Source organism: Lissotriton vulgaris, chromosome 6, assembly GCF_964263255.1.
Source record: "Lissotriton vulgaris chromosome 6, aLisVul1.2, whole genome shotgun sequence".
Taxonomy (NCBI): Eukaryota; Metazoa; Chordata; class Amphibia; order Caudata; family Salamandridae; genus Lissotriton; species Lissotriton vulgaris.
In genome coordinates, this window is record NC_141694.1 from 1,332,095,186 (window position 1) to 1,332,115,319 (window position 20,134).

The 20,134-nt window shown below is 49.6% G+C and overlaps 1 protein-coding gene across 1 annotated transcript in view; it reads left to right on the forward strand.

Moving 5' to 3' along the window:
• RIOX1 (ribosomal oxygenase 1) overlaps nucleotides 1-18,196 on the forward strand; it is a 234,366-nt gene extending 216,170 nt beyond the window's left edge. Inside the window, exon 15 of the mRNA XM_086927470.1 lies at nucleotides 16,659-18,196. Within this exon, the coding sequence (XP_086783596.1) occupies nucleotides 16,659-16,727 (69 nt within the window). The 3' untranslated portion in view covers nucleotides 16,728-18,196. The remainder of the gene's footprint in view (nucleotides 1-16,658) is intronic.
• Nucleotides 18,197-20,134: the final 1,938 nt, after the last annotated feature.

Sequence of the window (20,134 nt, forward strand, 5' to 3'; positions counted from 1 at the left end):
CCTGTCCCAGAATTCCTAGGTATGCATCACAAAGATGGCTACCCCTGAAAACTCATGTTTACTTCGCAGGTAGCCTGCCACCGAGGTGGTACTAGCTTTGGAGTGACACGCCTACCTGACTAGCTAATTTTTCAGCCTGTCCAAGTGTGCTCTGGACCAGGTGGTGGCTTCTTCTCCTTTGAGGGGAGCCAGATTCTCATTCCGGCAGCAGCTCCTTTGAATCTTGCTGGCCTAAGAAGGTTAGTCAGCAGGTCATACTCTGGGTTTCCCAGAGAAGTTTTTGTCTGGGTTACCTGTGAGCAAAGACTCTCACCATATGAGGTCAGAATAGTGTCTCATCTGGCAAGCTGACGAGACCAGTCAGCAAGCACACCAGAGGCTGGTAGGTGCCCTCTGAGTCCGTGTATTGATAAATCAAACACTCACAGTGTGGGTTTAACAAGGCATGATGTTTGGTACCAAACATGCCTATTTTCAGTTAATCCATCATGTAGGTGGGAAACCCCTTTTCACCAGTGTCCAGTACATGGTTTGAAATGGATTCCCTGGTCACTTGCACTGAAGCAATACGGCTGACCAGCAGAGGGGCATATCTGTTCATGCAGTTATACTCTCACATATAATATTAAGCATTGGGCTGCAGTAGGGGTGACTTACAAATATCATATGCAGTGGTAAGCAACATGCACACAGGGATGTGTATTGTGTTGTGTTTTCACTTTCTTCTGCACCAAGACACCCGGCCTGCAATGGCAGTCGTACATGGGCTTGGTGAGGCGTCCCTTAAGGTAGCACAATTCGTGCAGCCACGGTACCTTTTACTTGGGACTTAGAGTGTGCTAAAGGTTTTTCCAACTGGGGGGAACAATTGAACAGTTTTTGGCAAATAGCTCTGGCACTGGGGATCTGGTTGGCAGGAGCCCAGTTCACTTTCAGTCGAAATCATATCACGTACCAGGCAAAAAGTGGTGGCAACCATGTCATAAAGGAGCACTTTCCTTCACATAATCAATAAATGGGACACACACTAAAAAATATATCAGACACCAATTTATAAAAAGAACAGATTTCTATATTCTTTAAGGCACCAAGATCTTAGTGATCAGGTAACTACTTTTTAAGATAGGGTTTTAGCATTGAAATAGACAATACTATATTCATGGTAATGGTAACCTATGGGAGAAAACATATACTGCTTACGGCCTCTTTTCAATGACTTACAGTACTGTTCATCTGGACTTAAGGTAAGTAGGGGCCAAGTTCCAAGGCAGCACCAACAGGTCACTTCGGTCTGCTCTGGGGCTCCCGGAAGCAGAGGTGCTTTTCAGTGTCTGGTGTCCCATTTAAGTCAATTGAAAAAGTACCGGTAAGAAAGATAATGCAAGTTGAACCCAAAGGGAGGCCTTAGGTCTCGAGGATCTCTGTGTCCTAGGGACACTGTTGGTTCATCTGTACTCGGGCGGGGGGGAGGGTATTCGGTGCAGTTTTGCTTTGTCCGGCCGGGTCATAACATGGGATGCTGTCCGGGTTATAAATCCCCTGCAAAAGAGGCTGCAGGCGGGTCCCAGGATCCCATAGGCACCGTCAGTTCACTAAGACTTGAGTTGTGGGGCTCGGGTGCAGAGGTGCTTTGAGGTGTTGGGTCGTGGTCGTCAGACTTTTACTCTTGGTGCGGACCTTGAATTGGAGACAAAACTGGACCACTGGGCCAATCTCGGTAGCTGGTCGGTCCTTGTGGGATCGGGGTCCAGATTCGATCACCAGCAACTCTTTGCTGCTGCAAGGGGTCTAGTACCTCGGGTATTGGTGCTGGAGGTCTTCTGGAGGGTCTAGCATCTTGTTACTTGCTGGGGAGATGAGGTTGACCTCTCTGAGCACAGAACACCTCCACCTGAGTGGCAGCTGCATCAAAATCCAGTAGTCAGCAGTTCGGTAAACCAAAGCTTGCGTTTCGATACCTGCAAGATGCAGGGAAGTAGCTTGGGTACTCCTCAGGATATACTTGCTTCTTTGGCAAAGTGCTGGCAATCTTCCCGAGCTTTTGGAGGTCAAACAGCGTCAGGACGAACCGTTGCAGTTGTCTGGGGCAAGTCAATCACAGGTCCTCAGTTCTTGCTTCTTCGGTTCTTCTTTGTCCTTTCTTGAGTCAGTCAATGCTGATTCTTTGGTGCCAGGGCCTCCTTAAATACTACATTTAGGGGTGTTAAGTGATTTAAAGGGTAGTAGCCAATGGACTGCCTACCCTTGGGGTCACTACCCCCCTAAATGACCACTTCCTTTGAGGAGTGGGCATAACCCTGCTTTAGAGTTACTAGATGGTGGAGCCCTTCCTTCGTGGAGCAAATCAGATAGCCCACCTGAGGGGTATCACTAGCCTGTGTGTGAAGAGTATAAGCCCTACATTATGTGTGCAAGATGTGCTGCTGTAATATTAACCTCCCTCTCTTGTTTTTTTTACTGTCACAGGTGCATGTCCGTACCTAATTATGTTTGCACTTATAAACAAAATAAACATATTTAAAAAAAATACATACACTAAATAAATGTTTTCCCATTGTGCATAGTTCATATCCAGGACTACTTTGAGTTGTCTCTAAGGAATTCAGAAACTAATTCAAAGGATATGCTGTTTTTGTAGAAATGTATTTCTTTATTAGCAGTGCATGTTCACTAGATAGCTCCTTTATCATTAAGGACAGTTCTTAGTCGCTTGAAATGCTCAACGTTCAGGAGCTAATTTTACATTTAACTTGGTGAATCATCATTTCGCTCCCTGTACATTCAAAGAAGTATTACATTTTGCATACTCAGATACTTGCTTTTGGCTGTCACATGTTGAACATACATAAAATGGACCCAGAAACATGAGCTGAATTCTTCCATGCCTCATACGTGTTTGGATGTGACCAGTTTTCTGGTGCTTGGTAACATCTACATGCAATGTGCACTCAGATGGAAATTGCATGTATTTATTTCACTTCTGACTTTGAAGACTTGCATACATGTGATGGATTCACAGATGTTGAAGACAACGATTTACAAAGCACTCTGGTGCATAATAGGTGGGTTTACGTTGCACTAAATGTACTGCATTATATGGCTGATTGCTCACACAGTTTGACCTACTCTGCACTTTCTCAAGGAATTTCTTACTCGCTAACCTATCTCAGTCAGTGTGTTTTGAATGCTTTGACTTCTACCACTTTAGAACGTTTTAATTCATCTCCATTATACAAAAGTATACCCCATAGAAATAACCATAAAGGGCCTGATTATGAGTGCCTCAGATTTTAAATGAGGATATACTGTAGCCAAAATTAACCATTCCATCCAGTATGTCCTCATTTAAACATCCATATTACGATTTTGTCCTGGAATTAGAGAACTACTGAGTTCAAACCTGCATGATTGTCCCAAATTCTAGGGATAATTCTGCTTTCGTTTACCAGTTGCTTTGAGTATCTGAAAGAAACACGTAGTGATGGATTCCTTACCTTAGAATTGCCCCCGGCGTCGGACTGGACCAGGAATGTTTTCGTCAGCAGTACCCCTGCGCATCGGAAGGTAGCCGTGTGGTCGTGGTCACCGAGATGACATTGCGGCAGCTACTTAGACGCCGCCCTCGCGCGCTGACATCAGTTCTTTCTTTTTCCACGCCAGCAAGTGCAGATCCGGAGAGAGTGGTACCCACAGTCATTTTTTCGAGCCCTTTTGTCTCTATTTTTCGAGTCGATTGACTCCTGGTGTCGTGGGGATGCCTGGCTTCAAGTCCTGTGAGGACTGTCAGCGGATGATGTCGGTGACGGACACGCACCGCGTGTGTCTCTACTGCCTGTGGCGCGACTACAACCGCAAGTCGTGCCCCGACTGCCGGGCCATGGCGCCGAAGACTTTGCGGGAGCGGTCCCGAAAGTTGCTTGAAGTCTGGCAGTCAGCCAGCGCCACTCAAGGTCCCGGTCCCGTGGGAGGTCGAGGAGCCACCACAATCGTTCGTCGGGATCGAAGTCGGGGGAGAGGTGTGGCTCATTGGTTTGAGCTGCAGACCCTGATGCAGAGGTCTAGCCCGGGACCAGGGTTCAATTCCCGCCTCGGCGGGTCTTGAGCTCAATTTCCGCGGACCTGATAATTCTTGCCTCGGTGCCTATTCTAATCATGGGTCCCACTCTGCAACTCTGGGCAATAGCTTGGTTAATCTCCACAACGGCCCCAACAATGCTAGGATGCCTGGCTTCACCTTGGGGGTGCCCAGGAGTGGGCACTTCACAGGGAAAAGCCAGGAAGGTTTCCACAGCGGTATGAGTACAAGCGCCTGAGATACCCCTTCGGGGGTCGATTCGGTGCACTACACAAATACTACTACATTTACATTTACATTCGCACTCTGGGTCAGGTAAGACGAAACATCACAAGAAGTCGAAGAAGCCCCATTGCTCTCCCGACTTCCCCTCGTGCGATGAGGCTGCGGGTGGTGCCTCCACAACGGCTCCGGCGGAGCCTGTGCTGTCGCCGTCGGCCTACCCGCCCTTCCCGGGTCCGTAGGCGACTCCGGCCCTGCTGCAGGAATTTCTGTCAGCCATGGCCCACCTCTTTGGGCCGTCGGGCCCTGCAGGCGCACCTTCAGGCCCGTGGACTTGACTGGGGGCCCTCGCACTTTACTGTTGGCAGGTCCGGCACCACTGTCTGCCCCGGCGCTGCAGGGCCCCCATGGATCCAGGCCTGGATCCTGGTCGATGCCGGTTAACCTTGTGACACCTCTACCGTCGTCGACCCCACGGGCATTACCTCTGATGTCGCCCATGCCCCCAGACGACGACTTCCCCGGTTTCAGCCCTGTTGTGGACACGGCGGCGGAACGCCAATTCCAACGCCGATGGGACCTTTCCACCCCTATGTCCAGCCTCCTTATTTTCGGCCTGTTCATCAGCCTTCAGAGGAAGGGGAGGACTGTGAGGGGGTCTGAGGACCCTCTCACAGCGCAATGTGATTTTGACCCAGACTCGGTAGAGGAGCCGGGGGATACCAGTGGTCTTGACACCTCTCCTGACCTTGGCATGCTAACTCCTCCTACCGTGGCTACGGAGGAGGGTACAAGTTACGCAGTGGTGTTGCGTAGGGCGGCCGAAGCCCTCCACCCCGAACTCCTTACAGTGGCCATCAGGACTAACCTCCTGACAGAAGGGCTTTAGCCTGCGGCTACCTCTGCGGAGCCACTGCTGCCTTTTAATGATGCACTTTCAGACATTCTTTTGGGCACCTGGTCCAGGCCCAACACAGGGGCTCCTGTGGATAGGAACGTGGCCCGACGCCATCACCCGGCCCCGGGCGACCCCATTTTCCATTCATAACACCCCACCCCTGAGAACTTAGATGTCCAAGCGTCTGCGTCCCAAAGGGCATTCCCTGCCGCACCCCCGGACAGGGAATCCAAGAAACTGGAGCAGTTAAGAAAATGTTTTCTTCTGCCAGTTCAGGGCTGTGGTCTGAGAACACTTCATGCCTCTTGGGCCGTTAGTCCCACTCTGTTTGGGATACGGTGGCGCAGGTGCTGCCTCCGTGTCCGGAGGATGCCCGGACAGAGCTCTCTCAAGCTATTTCTGAAGGGAGGGATGCAGCAAAGTTCACGATTCGATGTGGCCATGACACCGCCGACTCACTGGTCAGGGCGATTTCCGCGACAGTGGGGCTTAGTCGCCACGCCTGGCTGAGGACTACTGGTTTCTCTAAGATGTCCAGAACACCCTGTTGGACATGCCCTTTGATGGCATTCGCCTTTTTGGCAACAAAGCAGATAGTGAGTTGGAGCGCTTTAAGGACTCGTGGGCTATGGCCAAGTCCTTGGGCCACTCCTCCGCCTTCTGCTTTTCGCTCCTTTCGTGGCCACGGAATGGGCGCCCGACACGTTTGCTTCAGAGCCACAGACCTGGGCAGCAACAGTCTCAGCGCGGACGTGGGACCCGCTGAGGCAGGTCACTGGGCCAGCGGGCATGTCAGTCCACCTCCACTCCGGCCACCACTGCCTCCAAACCTTCCTACTCCGGTTTTTCAGGCCCATCAAACACCAGTGGGCGGCAGGATTCGCCATCACCTCCCCCACTGGCGCACCATCACTTCGCACAGGTGGGTTTTACAAATAGTCCGCAAGGGCTACTCCCTCCTCTTCGACACTACCCCTCCAGCCGTGCCACCCCAGTACCACCGCATGTCGGGGATGACTTGGCACTTCTTCAATAGGAAGTTACACTCCTCTTGGCCAAGGGGTCATTGAGCGCGTTCTTGCACCGGAAGTAGAACGTGGTTGTTAATCCCACTACTTTCTGGTGCCCAAGAAGGACAAGGGTCTGCGTCCTATCTTGGACCTCAGAGACATCAATCGCTTCCTCCGGAAGGAGAAGTTAAAGATGTTAACTCTGGCTCAGGGGGCATGGCCAAGCAGCATGGCCGACAGGACTTGAGCTCCTTTTGCTCCCGACCAGCCGGCCACCTAATCCTGAGTTATCCTGTCTGACACTGCTCACGGTGGTCCCCTTTGTGCCACTGGAAGCTGTATTCTGCGGTGGCACCTTTGAGAGAGAGCAGGACGCAGGGGGTGCCTAGGGACGGCCGCAACAGCTTAGTGCCAGCAGACCCGATCGCCTGCAGCTGAGACGGGTTTTGAGGCCTGCCCTGACCCGGTCCGCGTGGGCCTCGGAGACGGCTGATCCTCCTCCTGTGCGCAGCGCTGTCTATAAGCTACCGGGGAGGTGCCCTCTGCCGCCGGGGGCTCCCACAACGCCGCTGACCCCGGACTCGCTGTGGCCACGAAAGGAGCTGGGCGGCCCTGGGGGGGCCTTGCAGGACCTACGTGCTCACGGTTCGGGAGCCCGGTATGGAGACCCGAGTCATTTGGGGTTCCGAAGAGCAGCGGATCCCGTTTTGGCTGCCTGCCTGTGGTCTGCTGGCTGGGGAGGTGGGAGAGCTCCATGGGTGTCGGGCCCCTCCTCTCTGCCGGCGCCATTGGAGATAGCTGAGGAGGTGCCCACTGTCCTTGGGGGCGTCCTGGATTCTGCAGTGACCGGCCGTCTTGGTTGTGCCTTGCAGAGTTGCGTGGCCCGCGGTGGGCCTTGCGGGGGTCGCCCTGGAAAGTGCCTGGATTCAGGCCTTCCGTCGCCCGGTTTGGAGAATCTGAAGTCAGTGACGGGGCGCCTGCAACTGTTGAGATCTCCTTATTGATTGGTAGGCGGGCAATCTTGTCCCATTGGCCTGTGGAGCGGTCCTGGAAGGGGATCTACAGTGAGCTGTGTTTGGCGGGGACCGCCCGTGGGGCTGTGTTTTCCTATTTGGTCCAGCTGTGGAGTTCCTGGAGGCGGGGGCTACAATCTGTCTGGCATGCATTGGGGCATCGCAATCTTAAGAAACGGTGCTCTGCCAGCTTCGCCATCTGGTAGGAACACATTGGACTTTCCTACTGGTGCCTTGGGGCCACCGGGAACCTGGGGAGTACGCTGCTGCGGACTGGCGGCGGTTTTAGAGTATGGCCGCTGCCTGGACACAGAGTGTCTACCCTTGCCACAAGTGGGGTGACACCCTCCTGGGCTCATCCCTATTCTGGCTGCCCTCCCCGGGGGGCGAGTCGGTGTCGCGTTCCTCCTAGAAGCATATGTACAGACTGCCTGCCTGGCTGGACACAACTGTCGGGAGGATACTCTTGTCCGGATACGGAGCGGGGGCCTTGACCGGCGGATATTTGACCGCACTGCATCTTTCAGGTGGCTGCCTTGAGGTGCAATGCGCGGAGCCTGTTGCTGAATTGACTGCCAGATCCTCCTTTGTAGCCGCGGCGGACCTGAGCTCCCTGGATTTGCTGAGTGGGGTTACAGCCCTCTTGCGCTTGTCTGGCTTCATCATGGGTAAGGAGAGGCTAGCTCGCACCTCCAACCTCAATACCATCACACAATATACTACGCAGCACCTCCCCAAGCAGCGAGTCACTCGTCAGACAGGACAGGAGGGGGAAGGTGAGGGCTGCAATGAGCCATCACGAGCTGAGCTCCTGGAGGTGATACAGGGGTCCCGTACGGCCCTGGAGAAACAAATTGAGACAGTCTCTATTCATGTAAATCTCCTGCGAGCGGATCTGCGTAAGGTGGCGGATAAGATCTCCACTGCGGAGGGTGACATCGTCCAGATACAGGGGGAGGTGACCTCCTTGAAACAACTGGTCTCCCAGATCACCAACACCACCAGAGCACTTGAGAGATGGGCGGAAGAAGCAGAGAGGCAGGCCCGCTGGAGTAACATCAGGGTCCTGGGCATCCCGGAGCGCTCGGAACAGGGTAATACGGAGCGATTTCTGGAGAACTGGATACGTACTAGACTATGCCCTACGGGACTGTCGGAGGTCTTTGTGGTGGATAGAGCCCACAGGGCATTGGTCCCCCCGCCGCCACCGGGGCCTCCCCCCAGGGCCCTCCTTGCCAAAATACTGAACTATCGAGACAGGGAACAACGGAAATCTTTTCTCGGCATCAAGCAGAAGCTGCGGGAACTCCACCTACAGTACATGTTACTGTACCCTGCGAAACGTAAGGTAATAACGAATGGGAAGGCCCATTTCTTTGACTCTAAGGAAGAGGTATGGGAATAGCTTGAGATCAGAGGAGAGGCCCTCCCCCAGCGCGAGCAGAGGGGATCTCTGAATAGCTGGGGGACTAGAACGCCTGGGAGCTGCAGGGGCAGATGCAGGAGTCAACTTGCGGGTGCAGCTCAAGCGGAGAGACAGGGAATCACAGTGGGGGACGATGGCGCCCTGCACGTGGAATCATCGGACTCCTATGACCCCCCCCCCCTGCCGGCTGTGTTGGAGACCCCTGAAGAGAATCTGGTACCAGAGACACTCCTGTCAACCGCTCATGTGATCTCAGAGACAGTCTTGGACCCACAGACAACTAATACACCACCGTCCTGAAGCTGATATCCTTTTTTTGTGCTTATCTCTCTGTCTCTCCTCCTCTTGTTTGAGTAAGAGGGGCCATGTTTGAGTGGACTAGTGACTATCGACCTACGGGGACTTGGCAGGATTGCAGGTTGAGGGGGGATATTGATGTACATTTGGCGGGGTTTCATTACTTTTGGCCATGACTGGCCACGGACCCATGTATGGGTAGTTCAGGCCTTTGACTTATGCTGAGAGGTGGCTGGTTGAGTCGGGGGCTGACTTTGGGTTGGGGGGTTTTCCTATTTTGTAGATGGTTCTGGCCCCGTTTAGGCTAATGGGACAGCTGTGCACATCCTGGCACCAGCAAGGGAAGGGCATTTCTGCATGTTTTGTTGTCAGTAAATTGCTCGTGGGAGGGTGTTTTGGAGGTGAGTTGTTGGTTTTGTTCGGGCATCGTTTGTATTACACTAAGGGCGCAGGGCTTGGGTGGCTATGCGGGACACATAACACACAGGGATTGGATACCACACTGTACATGGGGTTTACATTTTTAAACTGGAATGTGAGGAGGCTGGGAACTTGCACCAAGAGATACAGGGTCCTATCATTTCTCTGAAGGCATCAGGTTTCAATAGCATGCCTCCAAGAAACTCACCTCACGGATGAAGGAGCACAGAAATTAGCAAAGAAATGGCGGGGACAGATTTTCCACTCTTCATTCTCTTCTTATGCCAGAGGGGTTCTTGTTTGGGTGACCCATGGGGTTCCATTTGCCATACAATATGTGAAGGCCGACATCCATGGAAGATACCTGCTTCTTAGAGCTAAACTAGATGGGAGAGATGTGGCCATAATGAACACCTATGCCTCAAATACTGATGACCCGGAATTCTTTCACTCCCTGCAGGAGGTACTGGTATTAGAACTGGAGGTGTCATTAATCTGGTTGGGGGATTTTAATAGTGTTCCAAACCCTGTCCTGGATAGGTTCCCACCAAGCACTGGCACGAAACCGAGGATGACAATGAAGCTTCGAGAGGTCATGGGGAATGTCGGAGCCTACAACGTATGGCTCCAAATGCACCCACCCCAGAAAGTGTACACCTGCTTTTCCTCCACTCATAATACAAATAGCCGCTTAGATAGGGTGCTACTTGCAAACCCAGATGCAGCTACGTCCCTTGAGGTGAGCCACCAAGCGCACTTCCTTTCTGATCATTCCTCTGTAACATGTGTGGTTAACGGGGGACCCGATACAGCGCCTGCGAACTTGGAGATTGCCAGCGGAGATCCTTGAGGATCAGGTAGGGAAACATCACCTAGAAACTGTCATAACTGATTATGTGGACTTAAACCTGGGTGAGTCGGGCTTATCACAGACCACGAAGTGGGTAGCCCTGAAAGCGGTGGTTAAGGGTGGCATGTAAGGCCTCACCTGTGGGGTTCGAAAACAGCTTCAACGTGAGCTGCTAGAGGAGGAACACCACCTCTTGCAGGTGCAGACAGCTGAGGTACCTAACACAACGGAGAGGGAGCAGGAACATGGCATCCGTGAATGCATTCATGACATTTGGGACAGGCTTGACAAATATACCCTAACACTGTACAGGCAATGCCTTCATAGGGAAGGAAATAAATCAGGCCGTCTTTTGGCCCGGATTCTCTGCCGCGAACACGCCCCTGCCACAATCGTGGCTCTTCGGCCTCAGTGCCGGGCCCGGATTTCTCCCTCACTGTGATATGATTGTATATGATTCTCTCTTTTTCCCCACTGTACATTTTCCTCCCGGATGTCACCATTTGCCCTATAAGTCATTAATAATGTCAATGATGTGCCTACATGTACTGATTTGATGCCTAATGCTTTCTTATTTGTATTTGCAATTGTAAATTGAAAAATAAAGTTTAAAAAAAAAAACTCTGCTCAGGTCTCGTCTGCCCTCGACCTTGGAGACTGGTTGGTAGCGTTGGACCTGCATGACGCATATTTCCACATTCCCGTCCTGTCAGGCCACAGGCGTTACCTGCAGTTCTTGGTAGGCCACAAGCACTTTCAGTTTACCGTGCTCCCCTATGGCCTCACCAGCACCCCTCGGGGGTTCACGAGAGTGATGGAGGTGGTCGCAGCTCATCTGCGCAGATCAGGGGTTCCACTCTTCCCCCATCTTGACGACTGGCTGTTGTAGGCGGGTTCGCCCCAGACTGTCGTTTCCCACCTCCACACTACAGCCAACCTCCTGCATCGGCTGGGGTTCTCCCATCAACGTGCCAAAGTCACACCTGACCCCCTCTCAGAAGCTCCTCTTCATCGGAGCGGTTTTGGACACAACGCAGTTTCGGGTTTATCCTCCCAAACAGCGAGTCCGGGATATTCGGGCTATGATTTCGATCTTTCAGCCCTTATCCCAGGTTTCGGTCAGGATGACCCTGAGGCTGCTGGGCCTCATGGCCTCCCCTATCCTGCTGATCGATCATGCCAGGTGGCATATGCGGGCTCTGCAGTGGGAGCTGAAGTTCCAGTGGGCGTAGCATCAGGGGAATCTTTTCGATTACGTCCAGATCTTGGAGGGCAGTGCCCGACAATTGCAGTGGTGGGTCATGAACCAGGATTGGGTCAATGGCAGATCCCTCTCCCTTCCCCAACCAGAATACACAGTGGTGACAGACTCATCCCTTCTGGGATGAGGCAGCCACATGGTAGAGGCGGAGATCAGAGGCCTCTGGTCTCTGGCGGAGTCCGGGCTCCACATCAAACTTCTGGAGCTTTGGGCGATTCGTCTTACACACAAGGCATTCCTTCCCTCTTTCTGGGGAATAGTAGTGCAGGTGTTCACAGACAACACCACCGCCATGTGGTACTGCAAAAAAACAAGTTTGGGTGGGGTTGGTGATCCTATGTCAGGAGGCTCTCCGCCTCTGGACATGGCTGGAATATCAGGGCCTATTCCTGGTGGTTCAACACCTGGCAGGTTCTCTGAACCCCAGGGCGGACAGACTCAGCCCCAGGTGCATGATGGATCACGAATGGCGTCTTCACTCGGAGGTGGTGCAAGGTCTCTTTCAGTTGTGGGGAGAGCTTTGGTTAGATCTATTTGCCACTGAAGAGAACGCGCAAGGTCAGCAGTTCTGCGCGTTGGAATTTCCAAGGCAGCACTCGCTAGGCGACGCTTTTTATCGCGAGTGGAGTTGTGGTCTTCTACACTCCTTTCTGCCTATATCACTTCTTCCCAGAGTGCTGAAGAAGATCAAGTGCGACTGGGCCGAAGTCATTCTTGTGGCTCCGGATTAGGCGCGAAGAGTCTGGTATCCCGAGCTGATCTACATGGCCATCGATCCTCCGATCAGACTGCCTCTTCGGGAGGATCTTCTGTCGCAGCAGTAGAGAACGGTCCTCCACCCGTACCTGTCCAGCCTCCACCTCCTTGTGTGGAGATTGGGCAGTGGCAGTTGACTTAGTTTAACCTGCCTCCCGAAGTCTACGGTGTTTCTTGGCAGTCAGGCATCCCTCCACTAAGACGGTACACGCCTTCAGATGGAACAAATTTGTGGCATGGTGCACAGCAGAGGCTGTGGATCCCCTTTCCGCCCCTCTTTCTGAGGTACTCTTGTTCCTCCTTTCTTTGGCCCAGCAGGGCTCTGCTCTGGGCACTCTCAAAGGCTACCTCTCGGCCATTTCTGCCGTCCTTAGGCTTCCTGATCAGCCTTCTCTTTCCAAGTCCCCTCTTGTAAATAGATTTCTTAAGGGCATTACTCATCTCTTTCCTTCTGTTCCCATCATAAAGCCCCAGTGGGACTTGAACCTGGTGCTTACTTATCTTATGTGCGCTCCCTTTGAGCTGCTGCATAACTGCCCTATCAGGCTTACTTTGAAACTGCCTTTCTGGTGGCCATCACCTCTGCACGCAGGTTGAGGGAGCTACAAGCTCTTTCTGCCAAGCCTCCCTTTATGGCTGTCCATCCGGACAAGGTCGTCCTTAAAACTAGACCTTCCTTTCTACCCAAAGTGGCTACTTTATTCCACATTGGCCAATCCATCACTTTGCCCACCTACTTTCTGCCTCTGCATCCTTCAAAGGAGGAAGAGATGCTCCACCAGCTGGATCCAAAAGGTGCGATTTCCTTCTACTCGCACAAAACAATTCCGGGTGGACGACAAGCTCTTTGTTGGTTATGTTGGCACTAAGAAAGGTCGGGCTTTGCATAAACGAACCATCTCCACGTGGGGCATTCTGTGCATCAAAGCCTGCTACACTTTGGCAAATAAGGAGCCTCCTGTCAGGCTGCACGCCCATTCCACCATGGCGACGGCAGCTACTACTGCTTTGGAACGAGGAGTCCCCCTGAATGGCATCTGTCAGGCAGCTACATGGGCATTAATGCACACGTTCACCAAAGACTTCTGTCTGGACAGCCAAGTCTGGAGAGACGGTTTCTTTGACCGTTCTGTTCTCCAGGACTTTCTGGTGTGAACTTGGTTTGCAGACCCACTTCCGGGGTTGGTATTGCTGGGGTATCTATTCTAAGGTAAGGAATTTATAACTAACTGTTTCTTTCAGATAAATAAGGGTACTTGCCTTCGGTAACAATATATCTGTAAGAAACGTAGGTTAGTTATAGATTCTTTCCCGCCCCACCCATCCCCCCCCCATTCTGCGAACTGACTTCTAGGGTTTAGGTCATTCTTTCAGGGCCCTAGTATGTGCACCAGTGGTCAGTGTCTTGGATGGCTCTGCGCTTCTTTTTCTATTTTTATACCTGCATTGTCTGAAAATGAATGGAATGACTGTATGGAATAAGATATCAATCTTGGTCAAGTAAAATAATTCATTATAGAGGAGTGGCCGGCCAAGTGCAGTGAGCTCAAGGAAGAGTTAAGAGACTATTGGGAGGTGAGATATGAGTTACACATTCGAGAAGGTAGAATGTGTCAGAATGGGAAAATTATTCCACCTGAAGTTTTGAAAGGGAAAACTGTTGACCTAGCATATGAGGGTGACCTAGGCCAGTGTAGAATTAAAAATAAAGTAAGAAGCAAATGTTGGTTCCCCAGAATGGACTCTATTGTTGAACAAAAGGTAAAAGATTGTGTAAGTTGTGCTTGCAGTGACAAGAGCAAAAGCACACACCAAGAAACTTGGTCTTTAGCAGAGATATCTAGTACACTGTGTAGTATGTTAGCCATAGATTTTATTAGACCAATGGAAGGTATAGGAGTTTTTTTTTAAATGATGTTAGTCTTAATTGACTATATTTCACATTGGATATTTACAAAATGAGTACATCTCACCACCACTTTGCTTTTGATAGAATTCTTGAAAGATTCATTCAGTAGGGAGGGAATACCTGCCACTGTCATTGATGACAATGGTGTCCAGTTCACATCACAAAAAATTATGACGTTTCTAAATACCCTGAATATTGAACATGAGGGAATTGTCCTGATCTGTCCCAAAGATAATGGCCGAATCGCATGATACAAGAACATGTATAGTTAGCTATAGTTAATGGTAAAGATGTTGAGAAATCTCTGCGTTATTGCTTGGGGTCATACCACACCTCACCTAACTTTGTTAATGGAGTAGCAATTAAAACTAGACAACCCAGTACCAAAATGATTACTAATTGTCTAGGAGGAGGCAAATGTGTGAAGGTAGACTCTGTCAAGCCCCTGGGAAACATACAGCAGCACCAAACAAAATACAAGATACGGTATGACGATAAACATAGTGTAAAGGATCAGAATTGGGAATTTGGTGATTGGGTACAGGTAATAAGGAATACCAAAGATCATCATCAGAGCAAATACTATCCTCCCTATCAAGTAATCAAAACAGATCGCTATGTTGTACCGTTGAGCAATGGACAAATGTTGATTAAGGACAAATTAGCCAGACACAACCCGGATATAAAGTAGTCGACAATGGTTTTTTTCAACTCCGGTAATCTCCATTTGAATGATAGGTTTAGTATTTAAGTGATGTATTTATATTTTACGGGTTTTATGGGAGGGAGATGTGTTATAATTTAGCGTTGTCGTGATGAGTTATCATTAACAAATGTACTTCTGAATATAAATGTTCTGTCCATATATATTTCTGCACCATTTAGAATGTTCCCACTCACCCCTAGTAATTGCTAATTGGCATGTTCCAAATGAAGCTTGTCCTAGAATGTCCATGTTAGTGACAGTTTGTACTACATGAATTGGACATTTTATACCATGCCACTGTGTAAAGTGTTACTGTGCCACTTTCCTAACACTTCTAAAGGGGAAGTTTCTTCCTGTCTGTGCTGTGGTCGACAAGTGAAAAACCCACGGATGATGGACGGAATGCAGAGCAAGTCAAACATTCACCCCTAGTCAAAAGATCTGGGTCAAATGTATTTTTTCACCATGCCACCACAGTTTAGACCCAGCCATATGCAAATAAGTCTGGACTCTGTGCCTTATGGGAACAGTCCAGCCCGAACTGCCAGGCCAGGTTCTCCCTGAACCGGAAACCAGCATCCTGGGACTGGTTTCGGGGCATCACCCCTCATCAGCCAGGCTAGCTTGAATCCTGTGACATCATGAGCCCCAGAGCCATGTCGGGGCATACCTGGCACACTTAGGGCGAGAAAGCAAAAGACAAACATATAATGGACGGAATGCAAAACAAATCAAACATTTACCCAAGTCAAATAATCTTGGTTAAATCCATTGTTCTTTTGCTCACCATGCCACCCCATTTTAGACCCAGCCATATGCAAATCAGTCTTTAACCTGTGCATTTTGGGAACAGTCAAGCCCGAACTGCCAAGCCGGGTCCTCCCTGGACCAGAAACATGCACAAGTGAGCGCCTCTATGCACCGGCCCAGAGGCCAGCTATTCCAGGGAGCTGAACGCTCAACGATACTGCAGTATCATTGCGATATGTGGAGGATTCTGACGTAGATGCTTTAAGCCAAAATGCAGAGACAGTAGCTTGACCACATTGACTCCACAGCCAGGCACAAAAACGAAATATCTTAATTTGTAGTTCATCTCATACTGAACAGATGTACATCATTTGTTGAGTAAAATTAAATTGTCTTAAAATGGTCTCCTTATCAATTCTTCTATAAATGATTTAGCACCAGGTGCCCCATGAATTTGGAGTGTACTGAGGGTGATGGATGCAGAAGTAAATTCTCAATATTACTCTGTGATTTGAAATTCTAACAGTACCAATGCTATTCTTATCGAGCAGTCTTCACTGATTTGTCCACTACTGTTTTGTAGACTACCTCTAAATCGAAATAATGAGTTGTATCATTTGAAATCCAAATCACCCTACAGGAATTGCTGCTGGAGGTTTTGAAAGGAGTGTGGTTTTATCGTAAAGCAAAGAATGCTTGATACTTCTAGCCAAATGAGAGTTTAGTAGTTTAGTTTGTCTCTCAGAAACTGCTCACCTGCATGAGATGTTTCTACTGTGGCCTACTTAACTAGGTGTTGACCAAGGAGTGTAAATTTAGCACTTAGAACCTTGTACATTGCTGCTCCTGTAAAATGGTGTGGGAATTTGTTGTTAAGGACACATTTGTCTTCTGTTTGCTAAAGTATGTTTCACGGTGGTCGGTTCTTGTTCCATGCAGACTAGGAACACTTAATTCTCAAATTGCTTGAAACAGCTTACGTTGTGCAGTGCAGATTGTTTGACTTTTTATGATGTTTTATTACTGAAAGAGTTTTGCTGCTTTCTTCTACTCACTCTTTTACAGATTGCATTATCCACTGTGCTGTTTGAGAAGGGCCTCCTCACCACAAAGAAGCCTCTGCGTGTGTCCTGATTTCAACGAAATTATTGCCTTTTGCGCATAATCAAGTAATTTGTATACTTGCACATCCGGAGAAAGTCTCATCTACCAAGCCTCCGGGAATACAATCACTCACCAGAAAAGAAAGGATCAGATCTTGTACACAAAATGGAAGACTCTCACAAACATGTATGTTTTAAAAATGCCTTTCTGAAAGCTGGCAGTTTATGAATTCTACTTATATCGAAGGAGCTGCTTTTCCACATAAGACAAGTACATACCATCAACAAAAAAAACTATGGATGATGTACTCTTAAAACTAGGGACTGTAATAAGGGTTTTTTCCAGTTTGCTGTGTGGTCTTTTAATGAACACTGTTGTTTTACCAGAACCTCCTGGAGTGCATCCAGGAATGGTTTAAGATACTGCCATCTCAATGCTACGGAGCAGATGGATCATTGCATGCTGTAGTATCTTTCTGTACGTTCTTGCTAATACTAATACTGTAGACGAGAATTTACAGTAATATCTGAAATCAGAATGAATGACACCAAACAAAGGTTTTCTCTCTAGCTCAACTTTCCTGACATTGCAGTAAGTAGCACCTTAATTGCATTGCCAACTTTGTTTTCTTCTAATATTGGTGCAGTGATTGAGCATAGTCCCCCAGATTTTTGACACAAGATGGGTTTAAGACATCTGGTCTTAATTAAGCCTGCTAGAATGATCAACTTGCCAAAAGTTGCGAAATAGAGCCAGTCTTAGCAAAATGGCTCTGTTATAAATATTTTGCTATATCATTCTCAATTCTGGAAAGACCTTTTTTTTCATCTCAGCTAGTGGGTGGATTCTGATGGTAAAATAAATAAATTGTATTTGTTATTTAGAATGTTCAGGAATTCTGTGTAAAATATTCATGTCAATACATCATATGGAAAAGACAGAGTTACCCCAGATGGGTTTCTTGAAGTCTAGCATAGTTTTCTGAAGATGGGTCTCAGTCACGTGTTCTTGCCAAGAGGGATAATCTACAATAAAGGTATTACGATGCATGCTATGGAATTGTTCCTTATGGAATCGTTTCTCTTGACTGATTTGCTGCCCAGTCTGGCTGTCCTTATTATTAAATCTAGCAATATGCAGGAGTCTCAAGTTTTAGATTTAGCTATATAGGAACATGGTTTATTTCGGTTAATAATGCAAGAGTTAACATGTAAACGTTTAAAAATTCCGCGTTGCTTATGTATTTTCTTTAAATGCGTCAACTGAAATGTATTGTGTTTTGTGTGAAAATCTCATTGTCAACCACGAGAACCTTTTACAATAGGTCTGTCTGTGAACTGAGCTTATGTGACCAGCCTTTGATGCACTTCTAAGCTGTTTGTTGTTGATTTGTTCACATTTACCGACAAGGGTGTTTTCTCAACTTGGTAATAGGTAAACATTTGACCTATAGCATTCAGTTTAAGCGTTGCACAAATTAAATGTACAGCCATAGTTGAGTGTCGTCCGCGTAGGAGATGATGTTGAGGTTGTGTTGGCGTGCGATGGCCGCGAGGGGGCTCATGTATACGTTGAAAAGGGTGGGGCTGAGTGAAGATCCTTGTGGTACGCCGCAGATGACTTCAGTGGCCTCTGACTTGAATGGTGGAAGGCGGACTCTCTGGGTTCTTCCGGTGAGGAACGAGGTGATCCATTCTAGTGCTTTTCCTTGGATTCCGATGTTTCTGAGGCACTGTAGAAGGGTGCTATGACAGACCGTGTCGAAGGCTGCGGAGAGGTCGAGGAGGATGAGGGCGACTGTGTCTCCTTTATCCAGTAGAGTTCGAATGTCGTCTGTTGCTGCGATGAGGGCGGTCTCCGTGCTGTGTTTTGCTCGGAAGCCAGACTGTGAGGAGTCGAGGGATTTGTTGGCTTCGAGGAAGGCGGCGAGTTGGTGGTTGACAGCTTTCTCGATGACTTTGGCCGGGAATGGAAGGAGCGAGATGGGACGGTAATTTTTGAGTTCGGTGGGGTCCGCTGTGGGGTTTTTCAGAAGGGCGCTGAGTTCAGCGTGTTTCCAGCTTTCCGGGAAGGTGGCGGAGTTGAGGGAGCAGTTTATGGCGTCTCGGAGGTGCGGTGCTATGATGGAGTCTGCTTTGTTGAAGATGTGGTGAGGGCATGGGTCTGTGGGGGATCCTGAGTGGATGGAGTTCATCAGGCGGATGGTGTCCTCAGTGGAGATTGGGTTCCAGTCGTTAAGGATGTTCGAGGGGGGTGAAGGTCCAGCATGTGGATGGGTGGGTTGGTCTCCGTGTTGGTTGTCGAAGCTGTTGTGGATGTCTGCAATTTTGTTGTGGAAGAATGAGGCTAGGGAGTCGCAGAGGGCTTGAGAGGGGGTGATGTCGTTAGAGTTGGCCGAGGGATTGGTAAATTCCTTGACGATGTTGAAAAGTTCCTTGCTCTTGTGGGCGTTGCTATCTAGTCGGTCCTTGAAGGCGGTTTTCTTGGCGTTTCGGATCAGTTGGTGGTGTATGCGGGTGGCGTTTTTGAAGGCGTTCTTGGTGCTGGTGGTTGGGTCTTTTTTCCAGGCCTTCTCTAGGGAGCGGCAGAGTTTCTTGGATTTCTTAAGATCATCGTTGAACCAGGAGGCCTTCTTGCTGCCAAGTTTGATTTGTCGTTTTTTCAGTGGTGCTAGGACGTCGGCGCTGTTGGATAGCCATAGTGTGAGGTTGGTGGCGGCTTGGTCGGCGTTTGAGGAGTGGGCTGGGGGGTTTAGAAGAAGCGTTGAGGAGATCTGGTCGATGGTGATTTTGTTCCAGTTTCTTTGCAGAGTTGGTTGGGGGTGGTTGTTGGGTTTGGGCTTGTTGTAGGTGAAGTGAACGCAGCTGTGGTCGGTCCAGAGGAGAGCCGTAGTGTGTCTGAAGGAGACATGATTGCTGGAGGTGAAGATTGGGTCGAGTGTGTGACCTGCGATGTGGGTGAGGGAAGTGACCAGTTGTTTAAGTCCGAGGTTGGCGAGGTTGTCCAGGAGGGTGGTGGAGTTGTGGTCGTTGTTCTTTTCAAGGTGGAAATTGAGGTCTCCCAGAAGGATGTAGTCTTTGGAGGGGAGCGCGTGTGGGGTGATGAAGTCTGTGATGTCCTCACTGAATTGTGCCCGGGGTCCTGGTGGCCTGTAGAGGAGGGTGCCTCTGAGTGTGGTCTTGGGGTTGATGTGGATCTGGAAGTGAAGGTGTTCAGAGTTGCCGAGATTGACGTCAGAGCTGGTTGAGATGTGGATGGATTTCTTATGGACGATAGCGATTCCTCCTCCTGTGTGGCCGGTGCGGTCCTTGCGTATGATCTTATAATCTTCTGGGATGGCGATGGTGATGTCTGGGGCGGAGGAGGCGTTCATCCATGTTTCTGTTAGGAAGGCGACGTCCGGAGAGATGGTGTCTAGTAGATTCCAGAGGTCGATG